General features: G+C 43.5%; 1 protein-coding gene across 3 annotated transcripts in view; it reads left to right on the top strand.

The window, feature by feature from the left end:
- The window catches only part of col14a1a (collagen, type XIV, alpha 1a), a 386,358-nt gene that overhangs the window by 9,641 nt on the left and 363,729 nt on the right, over nucleotides 1-12,988 (top strand). For all 3 annotated transcript variants that reach the window (XM_061915882.1, XM_061915884.1, XM_061915881.1), the window contains exon 2: nucleotides 1,575-1,678. In XM_061915882.1, coding sequence (XP_061771866.1) covers nucleotides 1,575-1,678 — 104 coding nt within the window. The remainder of the gene's footprint in view (nucleotides 1-1,574; nucleotides 1,679-12,988) is intronic.

The raw sequence follows: 12,988 nt of genomic DNA on the forward strand, positions 1-12,988 counted from the left end.
GCAGGTAGTGTTTTGTGTGACCACATGTGTTTACTTTTTGGTGCTGGTTGAATTTTTTTTTCTGCGCCATGGGTAGGAAAGGTTGTTTGGATTGGGTCATATGAATCCAGGGAATTTTAATTGGGTGCACATCAAAGGAATCTGCATTTTGCATACAATTCATAGAATTGTGATGAATAAAGGACTAATAAAAACACTCTTCCTGGCCAGTTTGCTCATTAAACTCCTGCCAGTCTCGCAGATCAAATTGAAGGTGCCAGAGAAGTCTTACATTTTTGCAGAAATTTCTTAATAACAGTAGAATGCTCCTGTTGTACAGAGGAACTGGGATCAGTATAAACACAGATCCTTGCATTGGCATTTTAACCTCCAAAATGCAGCATCCACTACAGCGGACACATTTGTACTTTGTATAACAGGGCTGTTTACTGATAACTGATCAAATAAAGGGACCAAAAACAAATTTCCACGACAGAGGATGCTGGTTCTCAGTAAAGTGAGATGTTTGGGCGCCCTGGTTGTCAGCTTTCTGGAAATGTGGCCTCGAGAGCCAATTTGGGTTTATGAGGGTCCTTCTTTTAGATACAAAGAAAATGTACCCATTTTATATTAAGTTTTTCTAAACTATTAGGTGCAGTTGGGCAAATATTGGGTCGAAAGGATTTAGCATGTTTAAAAGTTCCCTTTTTTTTTTGTTTACAAAACTACAAAACAGTTTACATAGTATTTAAAAATATTAATAGCGTTTGAAATAGAGGAGGAACCTGAATATCAGACAAATCCAAGTTTTGGCCAAAAGACAACATCATTTATCTTATTTTTAATATCAATTAAAATGTCACTTATTCTGTTTTTTGATAACTTGCACAAGCTTTGAGACATGTTGAGCGGGTTTCTGTGTTTCCTGTCACTTTGTGGTGTGTGACGGGAAGAAACTCTCAAAGGTCGCTTGGGGAGAAGTCATTTGGAGCCACCTGTTGGTTTGCATGTTTTACTCATTATAGATTTGAGATAAGGACCACCTTTCTTTTATTAACTTTATTTCTGGGAAAAAAAATTTACATTTGAGTCAGTGCTGAAGTTGTATAACCGTCATTCTTGTTGTATTAATCTGTTGTATGAATAATGTGCCCTCTTAACTCATTATTCATACTGTATAATAAGATTTTCCTGGTTCTTGTATGTTTCCTCAATTATAATTGAACTATAGTAATGTGTTGTCAAAGGTCAAAGGTCCTCTCGTCTCCTCGCTTCTTCTCGTCCAACAAAGTCCTCCTCTGTTTCAGCATCCGCCGTGTGGGCGTGAGCCTTGGAGGCGGCTCCGTGGTCAGTGTACTTAAACTGCCCAATGACTGCTGTGTAATTGTTTTAAAGTGGGCGGCATAGAAGGCTAACTGATTCCCGATCATCCCCCCGGGGCTGTGCATGAGTGGGGGTAGGCAGCAAGGTGGATCTTTGTGACCCGTCGCGCCTCCTCAGAGCTGAATGGCATTCCTGAAGCTGTCACTGGATGTCTTGTCCCAATTAGCATTTTATTGTTTCATCAATGTGGTTTCCTTTCTTCTCTCTTCCAGGTCAGTGATAATGCTTGTAAGGATGTTCGCTCAGGATTATTTGTGGGCTCCACTAGTGTTACTGGTTATCGTTTCCCATTTCCCGAGTAAAGCACAGGATCAAGGTAGGATTTTGAACATCCCTCTTCATTCTTCACTCTATTGTTTTACATCCACTTCATGATCATCCTTCTGTCAACTTCACTTACAGTCCTGATCTTTTCTATATTGTGTTTTATCAACCTCCTCCTCAGTAAACTTTTCACGTGGTTTCCCTCTCTGCATCATCTCAGTTTTGATGAGATGGCTCAGGCCCATCAAATGACATCGCATACACACGCGCACAGGCTTAGACAGGATCCTATCACCTCTATCATGGTACCGTCTCAGCCCAACGCCACTGCACTGCTTGCCACCTGGCTGCAGATGCCGCCACGCTTCAGAGCGATTTTAATAAACGCAGCGTAATAGCTCCCTTCAAGGCTGCGATGATTTGCTGTGCAATGTGCTGCACAACATATATAACGCTCCGATGTGCCTCGCAATCAACCGCACCCCAGTAAACACGATTTAATCAAAGTGAGCGAGCTGTCGGGTTTGTGCAGACAAGTAAGTAAAATACCATGTGCTAATGAGTCGTCATCTGGTGTTAAATCTTAATTGACATTTTCAATTATGGTTTTGCGCCATAGTGTTTTTGTGATCCATGTCAATTCGCCTGTTCAGAGTCAGTGATGGGCAGTAACAAGCTACATGTAGCAAAGCTATGTAGCCTAAATACATCTCCCAGTAGCTTGGCGGTAGTTTGTCTACATTTTGAACTAGTAGCGATTTTTATAGCTTAGCTGTTTTTAAAGGGGAACATTATCACAATTTCAAAAGGGTTAAAAACAATAAAAATCAGTTCCCAGTGGCTTGTTGTATTTTTTGAAGTTTTTTTCAAAATTTTACCGGTCCCAGAATATCCCTAAAAAAAGCTTTACAGTGCCTTTTTTTCACTCTCTGCGAAGACACTATCCATTTTCCTGTGACGTCACACACTACTGCCAATGTAAACAAACAATGGCGAATAGCACAGCAAGATATTGCGACATTAGCTCGGATTCAGACTGGATTTCAGGGGTTTACGCGATTCAACAGATTACGCATGTTTTGAAACAAATGGTTGGAGTATGAAAGTATTGAAGAAGAAACTGAAGCTATTGAGTGAATAGCTATTGACGCTATTCATAGCCATAGCATGGCCGAATAGCTGCTTTAGCATCGCCGGTAAAATGTGCAGACCAAACGATCAGGACTTTCGCATCTTGTGACACTGGAGCAACCTAAATCCGTCGATTGGTAAGTGTTTTTTCGCATTAAATGTTGGTGGAAGGAAACGTAATATAGTTGCAAATGCATCTGCAGGTTATCCATACATCTCTGTGCCATGTCTGCTTTAGCACCGCTGGTAAATAGCATGTTAGCATCGATTAGCATAGCATATTAGCATCGATTAGCTGGCAGTCACGCCGCGACCAAATATGTCTGATTAGCACATAAGTCAAAAACATCAACAAAACTCACCTTTGTGATTTTGTTGACTTTATTGTTGCAAATGCATCTGCAGGTTATCCATACATCTCTGTGCCATGTCTGTCATCGCCGGTAAAATGTGCAGACACTCCGGCACATTCAATGGCGGTCTGGCGGCAGATTTCTTGTCACTTTCGCATCTTCGGGCCAGTGGTGCAACTTGAATCCCTCCCTGTTAGTGTTGTTACACCCTCCGACAACACACCGACGAGGCAAGATGTCTCCAAGGTTCCAAAAAATAGTCGAAAAAATGGAAAATAAAAGAGCTGAGACCTGGTGTTTGCAATGTGTTGAAAATGAAAATGCATTACCTCGCTGTCTGTGCTGTACTACCTCGGTGACGTCACGTTCTGAAGTCATCGTCAAAAGAGCCATAAACAGAAATGCGTTAATTCGCCAAAATATACCCATTTAGAGTTCGGAAATCAGTTGAATAAATTTATGGTCTTTTTTCTGCACCATCAAGGTATATATTGACGCTTACATAGGTCTGGTGATAATGTTCCCCTTTAAACCCATGTAGCAAGCGAGGTAGCTTACATACAAGCTACAAGGTGCAAAGAGTAATTACTGCGATTTAGGGCTGGGCTATATATCGATATACACGATTGTAGCTGAGATAGGCGCCAGTGCCCCCCGCAACCCCAAAGGGAATACGCGGTAGGAAATGGATGGATGGACGATATATCGCAGGTTTGTCTCTGTGCGTTATAAAAAATGACTATATCATGATATTCGAGTACGTTCTCACGCAGTAGATTTTAGCTGCGGACATTACTTTACAGGCTCTTCTCGCTTTTTCCTGTCTCTCCTTCTCACAGACAAGCGCACTTTCTTACAAACGTCACATACATATACGCCCTGGCGGAGCAGAGAGTTAGCAGCGTTAGTAACGTTAGCTGTGATGCTAGCGCATACTTGCCAACCTTGAGACTTCCGATTTCGGGGTGTGGGGGCCGTGGTTGGGGGTTGGGCGAGGGGCGTGGTTGGGGGCAGGGCGTTGTTGGGGGCGTGGTTAATAGGGGAGGAGTATATTTACAGCTATCCATCCATCCACTTTCTACCGCTTATTCCCTTTGGGGTCGCGGGGGGCTCTGGTGCCTATCTCAGCTACAATCGGGCGGAAGGCGGGGTACAACCTAGACAAGTCGCCACCTCATCGCAGTATGTGTAGAAATCTTAATTTATTATTGAATCACTTGTTTATTTTTCTACAAGTTTTTACAAATGAGCAATATTTTGCACTGTTATACAATTTAATAAATCAGAAACTGATGACATAGTGCTGTATTTTACCTCTTTATCTTTTTTTTTTCAACCAAAAATGCTTTGCTCTGATTAGGGGGTACTTGAATTAAAAACATGTTCACAGGGGGTACATCTCGGAAAAAATGTTGAGAACCACTGCTTTACAAGCCGTAGATATTATTGTCACATATGCATGCACAGTAGATGGCAGTATTGTCCTGCTTAAGACACTTCACCCTTGCTCCTGATGGTTTCCTGGTTAGCGCTTTGCAGGGCAGCTCCCACCATCAGTGTGTGAATGTGTGTGGGAATGGATGAATGTGGAAATACGGTCAAAGCAATTTGGGCTCCTTAAAAAGGGGTTGAAAAGCGCTATACAAGTACAACCATCCATCATCTTCCGCTTATCCGAGGTCGGGTCGCGGGGGCAGCAGCCTAAGCGGGGAAGCCCAGACTTCCCTCTCTCCAGCCACTTCGTCTAGCTCTTCCCGGGGGATCCCGAGGCGTTCCCAGGCCAGCCGGGAGACATAGTCTTCCCAACGTGTCCTGGGTCTTCCCCGTGGCCTCCTACCAGCTGGACGTGCCCTAAACACCTCCCTAGGGAGACGTTCGGGTGGCATCCTGACCAGATGCCCGAACCACCTCATCTGCCTCCTCTCGATTTGGAGGAGCAGCGGCTTTACGTTGAGCTCCTCCCGGATGGCAGAGCTTCTCACCCTATCTCTAAGGGAGAGTCCCGCCACCCGGCGGAGGAAACTCATTTTGGCCGCTTGTACCCGTGATCTTATCCTTTCGGTCATGACCCAAAGCTCATGACCATAGGTGAGGATGGGAACGTAGATCGACCGGTAAATTGAGAGCTTTGCCTTCCGGCTCAGCTCCTTCTTCACCACAACGGATCGATACAACGTCCGCATTACTGAAGACGCCGCACCGATCCGCCTGTCGATCTCACGATCCACTCCTCCCCCACTCGTGAACAAGACTCCTAGGTACTTGAACTCCTCCACTTGGGGCAGGGTCTCCTCCCCAACCCGGAGATGGCACTCCACCCTTTTCCGGGTGAGAACCATGGACTCGGACTTGAAGGTGCTGATTCTCATTCCGGTCGCTTCACACTCGGCTGCGAACCGATCCAGTGAGAGCTGAAGATCCCGGCCAGATGAAGCCATCAGGACTACATCATCTGCAAAAAGCAGAGACCTAATCCCGTGGCCACCAAACCGGATCCCCTCAACGCCTTGGCTGCGCCTAGAAATTCTGTCCATAAAAGTTATGAACAGAATCGGTGACAAAGGACAGCCTTGGCAGAGTCCAACCCTCACTGGAAACGTGTCCGACTTACTGCCAGCAATGCGGACCAAGCTCTGACACTGATCATACAGGGAGCGGACTGCCACAATAAGACAGTCCGGTACCCTATACTCTCTGAGCACTCCCCACAGGACTTTTTTTGTATTTTTTTCATTTTTTTATTTCGACAATCTTCACATAAAACAAAGAACAACAGCAAAAAAAGAAAAAACAACAAAAAAACACTCATTTGAGCAATGATTGAGCCGAAAGGGTGTAGGTTGAAGCATCCATCCATCCATCCATCCATCATCTTCCGCTTATCCGAGGTCGGGTCGCGGGGGCAACAGCCTAAGCAGGGAAACCCAGACTTCCCTCTCCCCAGCCACTTCGTCTAGCTCTTCCCGGGGGATCCCGAGGCGTTCCCAGGCCAGCCGGGAGACATAGTCTTCCCAACGTGTCCTGGGTCTTCCCCGTGGCCTCCTACCGGTTGGACGTGCCCTAAACACCTCCCTAGGGAGGCGTTCGGGTGGCATCCTGACCAGATGCCCGAACCACCTCATCTGGCTCCTCTCGATGTGAAGGAGCAGCGGCTTTACTTTGATCTCCTCCCGGATGGCAGAGCTTCTCACCCTATCTCTAAGGGAGAGCCCCGCCACACGGCGGAGGAAACTCATTTCGGCCGCTTGTACCCGTGATCTTATCCTTTCGGTCATGACCCAAAGCTCATGACCATAGGTGAGGATGGGAACGTAGATCGACCGGTAAATTGAGAGCTTTGCCTTCCGGCTCAGCTCCTTCTTCACCACAACGGATCGGTACAACGTTCGCATTACTGAAGACGCCGCACCGATCCGCCTGTCGATCTCACGATCCACTCTTCCCTCACTCGTGAACAAGACTCCTAGGTATTTGAACTCCTCCACTTGAGGCAGGGTCTCCTCCCCAACCCGGAGATTGCATTCGACCCTTTTCCGGGCGAGAACCATGGACTCGGACTTGGAGGTGCTGATTCTCATTCCGGTCGCTTCACACTCGGCTGCGAACCGATCCAGCGAGAGCTGAAGATCCCGGTCAGATGAAGCCATCAGGACCACATCATCTGCAAAAAGCAGAGACCTAATCCTGCGGTTACCAAACCGGAACCCCTCAACGCCTTGACTGCGCCTAGAAATTCTGTCCATAAAAGTTATGAACAGAATCGGTGACAAAGGACAGCCTTGGCGGAGTCCAACCCTCACTGGAAATGTGTTCGACTTACTGCCGGCAATGCGGACCAAGCTCTGGCACTGATCGTACAGGGAACGGACCGCCACAATAAGACAGTCCGGTACCCCATACTCTCTGAGCACTCCCCACAGGACTTCCCGAGGGACACGGTCGAATGCCTTCTCCAAGTCCACAAAGCACATGTAGACTGGTTGGGCAAACTCCCATGCACCCTCAAGAACCCTGCCGAGAGTATAGAGCTGGTCCACAGTTCCACGACCAGGACGAAAACCACACTGTTCCTCCTGAATCCGAGGTTCGACTATCCGACGTAGCCTCCTCTCCAGTACACCTGAATAAACCTTACCGGGAAGGCTGAGGAGTGTGATCCCACGATAGTTGGAACACACCCTCCGGCTCCCCCTTCTTAAAGGGAGGAACCACCACCCCGGTTTGCCAATCCAGAGGTACCGCCCCCGATGTCCACGCGATGCTGCAGAGTCTTGTCAACCAAGACAGCCCCACAGCATCCAGAGCCTTAAGGAACTCCGGGCGGATCTCGTCCACCCCTGGGGCCTTGCCACCGAGGAGCTTTTTAACTACCTCAGCGACCTCAGCCCCAGAAATAGGAGAGTCCACCACAGAATCCCCAGGCACTGCTTCCTCATAAGAAGACGTGTTGGTGGGATTGAGGAGGTCTTCGAAGTATTCCTTCCACCTATCCACAACATCCACAGTTGAGGTCAGCAGAACACCATCCGCACCATACACGGTGTTGATAGTGCACTGCTTCCCCTTCCTGAGGCGGCGTATGGTGGTCCAGAATCGCTTCGAAGCCGTCCGGAAGTCGTTTTCCATGGCTTCCCCGAACTCCTCCCATGTCCGAGTTTTTGCCTCCGCGACCGCTGAAGCTGCACACCGCTTGGCCTGTCGGTACCTGACCACTGCCTCCGGAGTCCTATGAGCCAAAATGACCCGATAGGACTACTTCTTCAGCTTGACGGCATCCCTCACCGCTGGTGTCCAACAACCTTGCGGCCACAGCTCCAATCAGCCGCCTCGACAATAGAGGTGCGAAACATGGTCCACTCGGACTCAATGTCCCGCTCGTCTTTCTCTCTGACAGGAGACTCTGCCAGGCGTTCCCAGCAGACCCTCACAATGCGTTTGGGCCTCCCAGGTCTGTCCGGCATCCTCCCCCACCATCGCAGCCAACTCACCACCAGGTGGTGATCGGTAGAAAGCTCCGCCCCTCTCTTCACCCGAGTGTCCAAAACATGAGGCCGCAAATCCGATGACACAACTACAAAGTCGATCATGGAACTGCGGCCTAGGGTGTCCTGGTGCCAAGTGCACATATGGACACCCTTATGTTTGAACATGGTGTTTGTTATGGACAAACTGTGACGAGCACAAAAGTCCAATAACAAAACACCACTCGGGTTCAGATCCGGGCGGCCATTCTTCCCAATCACGCCTCTCCAGGTTTCACTGTCATTGCCAACGTGAGCGTTGAAGTCTCCCAGTAGGACAAGGGAATCACCTGGGGGAGCACTTTCTAGTACTCCCTCGAGTGTTCCCAAAAAGGGTGGGTACTCTGAACTGCTGTTTGGTGCATAAGCACAAACAACAGTCAGGACCCGTCCCCCCACCCGAAGGCGGAGGGAGGCTACCCTTTCGTCTACCGGGTTGAACCCCAACGTACAGGCTTTGAGCCGGGGGGAAACAAGAATTGCCACCCCAGCCCGTCGCCTCTCACTGCCCGCAACGCCAGAGTGGAAGAGAGTCCAATCCCTCTCGAGAGAAGTGGTTCCAGAGCCCTTGCTGTGCGTCGAAGTGAGTCCGACTATATCCAGCCGGAATTTCTCGGCTTCGCGCACTAGCTCAGGCTCTTTCCCCCCCAGTGACGTGACGTTCCACGTCCCAAGAGCTAGCTTCTGTAGCCGAGGATCGGACCGCCAAGTGCCCTGCCTTCGGCTGCCGCCCAGCTCACATTGCACCCGACCTCTATGGCCCCTGCTATGGGTGGTGAGCCCATTGGAGGGGTGACCCACGTTGCCTCTTTGGGCTGTGCCCGGCCGGGCCCCATGGGAACAGGCCCGGCCACCAGGCGCTCGCCATCGTGCCCCACCTCCGGGCCTGGCTCCAGAGGGGGGCCCCGGTGACCCGCGTCCGGGCGAGGGAAACCTGGGTCCATGATTTTTCTTCTTCATAAAGGTCTTCGAGCTGCTCTTTGTCTGATCCCTCACCTAGAACCTGTTTGCCTTGGGAGACCCTACCAGGGGGCTTTCTGCCCCCGGACAACATAGCTCCTAGGATCATTGGGACACGCAAACTCCTCTACCACGATAAGGTTGCAGCTTAGAGAGGAGTAGGTTGAAGCAACGCTTATATAAATCTACCCCATCACAACAAGAACAAGGTTCAAAATATATAAAATTTAAAACATGCTTCACTTATATTACTTTTTTTTTTAAACAATATACAAGCAACATATATGTAGCACACGTCTCATATACACAGTTTAACATTTAAATCAAACATATACATTTGTACACTTATATATATATATATATATATATATATATATATATATATAATATATACACAATTTATTTAAATTCCATATAAAGTGGTAATATATACATTTTAATATAACCTATATGTATAATTATGAAATCATAAATTGTATTTATATACATATTATATATTATTGTCTTTCTAAAACAATGTTTGCTCTTCTTTCTTATATTTACTAATGATAAATGATTTAAAAAGCTTTTTAAACTGGTTTATGTTGGTACTGTGTTTTATTTCATCCTTTAAACAGTTCCATATTTTAACCCCTGCTATTGTTATACTCATTCGTTTCTGCGTTGTTCTACAATATTGGATCTTAAAAAGTAGTTCTCCTCCTAAATTATAATTCCCTTCTCTCTGTAAAAATCTTCTCTGTAACCCTGTTGGAAGTGAATCTTTACTTGCTTTATAAATCATTTGGGCAGTCTTGAGTTGGATGAGATCTGGTAGTTTTAAATCAAATGTATTTATAAATAATCCATTAGTGTGTTCTCGGGGTCCTGTGTTATGTATCAGTCTGATGGCCCTTTTTTGCATTATGAATAGTGGTTGGATGTTCATCCTGTATGTATTTCCCCAAACTTCTAGACAGTAACTCAAATATCGTAAAACAAGTGTACAATAAAGAGTGTGTAATGTTTTTTGATTAAGAATGTGCCTTGTTTTACCCAGGACAGCAATACTTCTCGCCAACTTCCCTGTGGTCCAAGATCACACCCAAACATTTGATTTTGTTTACTCTTTCTATACTAACACTGTCTATATATAATTTTACATCTATATCCATCCATTTTCTACCGCTTACTCCCTTTCGGGGTCGCGGGGGGCGCTGGCGCCTATCTCAGCTACAATCGTGCGGAAGGCAGGGTACACCCTGGACAAGTCGCCACCTCATCACAGTATATCTATATCATTTCTCTTATTTCCAAATAAGATAAAGTTAGTTTTATTTAGGTTTAATGATAATTTATTAGCATCAAACCATTTTTTTAGTTTACACATCTCCATGTTGACGGTCCTCAGGAGCTGCTGCAAGTCCACATCAGAACAGAGTACATTGGTGTCATCCGCAAATAACACATATTTAAGGTTTTCAGTTACTTTACAAATATCATTTATTTATTTTATTTATATACAGATGAACATCTTGGGCCCTAAGACTGACCCCTGTGGTACCCCACATTTAATATTTAACCAACATGATTTTTTTTGTGATATCTGTACAAACTGCTTTCTATCAGATAAATAACTTTTTATCCATTCCAGAACAATACCCCTAAAACCATATATTTCCATTTTTCTAATAAGAATACTATGGTCTACTGTATCAAAAGCCTTCTTAAGATCTAAGAATACTCCTATTGTATATTTATTTTTATCAATACTATCAGTTATTTCTTCAATTAAATCTGTTAATGCTTGTGCTGTTGATCGATTATTCCTGAAACCATACTGCCTATCTGTTAATAGTTCATTTTTTTCTACAAAGCCATCAAATCTATTTAGAAATATTTTTTCTAATATTTTGGAGAACTGTGGTAATATTGAGATTGGTCTGTAGTTTGTGAATAAGTGTCCGTCTCCCGCTTTGTGAATTGGAACAACTTTTGCAATTTTCATTAGTTGAGGAAATACTCCCATTTCAAATGAAAGGTTAAATAGATACGCTAATGGAGCACTAATTCCATATATCACATACTTTAAAGTTTGCATGTCTATATCATCCACATCTTTGCTTGTTTTGTTCTTAAAACTTTTGACTATGTCCCTGATTTCTCTTTCTACTACTGGTTTTAAAAACATTGTTTTAGGGTTTGGGTTGATATAATCTGCCGCATCTATTTTTGTCCCTTCTACCTTTATATCTTCTGCTATTTTCGGTCCAATATTTATAAAATAATCATTAAATGTATTTACTATCACCTCCTTATCCTTAATCATGTTGTTATTTTCCATAAAGTATGGTGGGTATTGATTATCATCATTTTTATTTCTAATAATACCATTTAATATTTTCCATACACCTCTTATATTATTCTTGTTATATTCCAGTTTATTTATATAATAATCTTTTTTACACATTCTGATCATATTGATTAGTTTATTTTTATATTTTTTTATATTTATTTTCATTTACTAAAGTTCTATTTTTTATAAATTCCTTATATAAAATATTCTTTTTTTTATAGGCATTTTGGAGTCCTTTAGTCATCCACGGTTTAAACTCGCCGTACTTTGACTTCCTTTTATAATTTACTACTGGACAATTTCCATCATCTAGTATTTCAAATGTGTTTAAGAATTCTTCATAAACTGTATTAACTTCTTTTTTATCATAAATAATATTCCAATTTTGCTTTTGTAGTTCATTCTTGAATTTGTTGAGCGTTTTCTTTGTTATTATTCTTTTATAGACAGTTTCACATTCATTCTTGATTTAAATTTTACTGGCACAGTTGTAGACCACAAAGACTGGGAGATGATCACTTATATCATTTATCAAGATTCCACATATTAGGTTGTCATCCATTATATTGGTAAATATGTTGTCAATTAGGGTGGCACTATGTGATGTGATTCTTGTTGGTTTATTTATCAAAGATATCAAACTCATACTGTGGATTGTGTCTATAAATTCAGCTGTTTCTCTATTGCTACTTGTATGTATTAAGTCAATGTTAAAGTCTCCACTAATAAATATTTCTTTGTTATTCAATTTATAAAATAATCCTTCCATAGCTTTGGTGAAGGTTTCTATTTTGGATCCTGGAGTTCTATATATACAACTAACTAGGATATTTTTTCTTCCTTCTCTTATAATCTCTACCGTTATACATTCCATTACTTGTTCAATGATAGATGTCATATTTTCAACTTTAATAAAGTTTAGATTTTTATCAATATAGAGTGCTACTCCTCCCTTTTTATCTATTCTATCCAAATGCACAAATTCATATCCATTCAGACCAATATCTACACTTTTTTCTTGAGTTATCCAAGTTTCTGATATTGCTAAAATGCTAAAAGGTTTTACAAATTGACTTAAATATTCCTTTATATGGTGAAAGTTTGCAGACAGACTTCTACTATTAATATGTATAATTGTTAATTGGTTACTTAATTTTATACTGTCATTATATTGTTCATCTGTATAATATTTGCAATTCATTGCTATGCCATTGAAGAAATTTTTTTCAGGTTCTATATCGTTTTCAAACATAGTGCAAAGTTCATATTTCACTCGTTCATTTGCTGTTATATTAACATTCAATTACCAAGTTGGCAACATGATTTCTGGTTTCATCAATTGTACTTTTCAAGCTCCCCCATTTCTCTGATTACTAGAACCTTTGCTTCTTCGGGCGTGCTCTGTAGTTTTATCCAGACTTTGCAATTCCGTGTCCACGTGGACTGAATTTTCCCTTGTTTCTTTAGGGCCCTAGCCTGTCTTGCTATGTCCGAGTTTTTTTTTGTTAAGTGCTCATTAATGTACACTGCCGTACCTCTTAACTTTTTAGACTGTCTCAAAA

The sequence above is a fragment of the Nerophis ophidion genome, linkage group LG11, assembly GCF_033978795.1.
Source record: "Nerophis ophidion isolate RoL-2023_Sa linkage group LG11, RoL_Noph_v1.0, whole genome shotgun sequence".
Classification (NCBI taxonomy): Eukaryota; Metazoa; Chordata; class Actinopteri; order Syngnathiformes; family Syngnathidae; genus Nerophis; species Nerophis ophidion.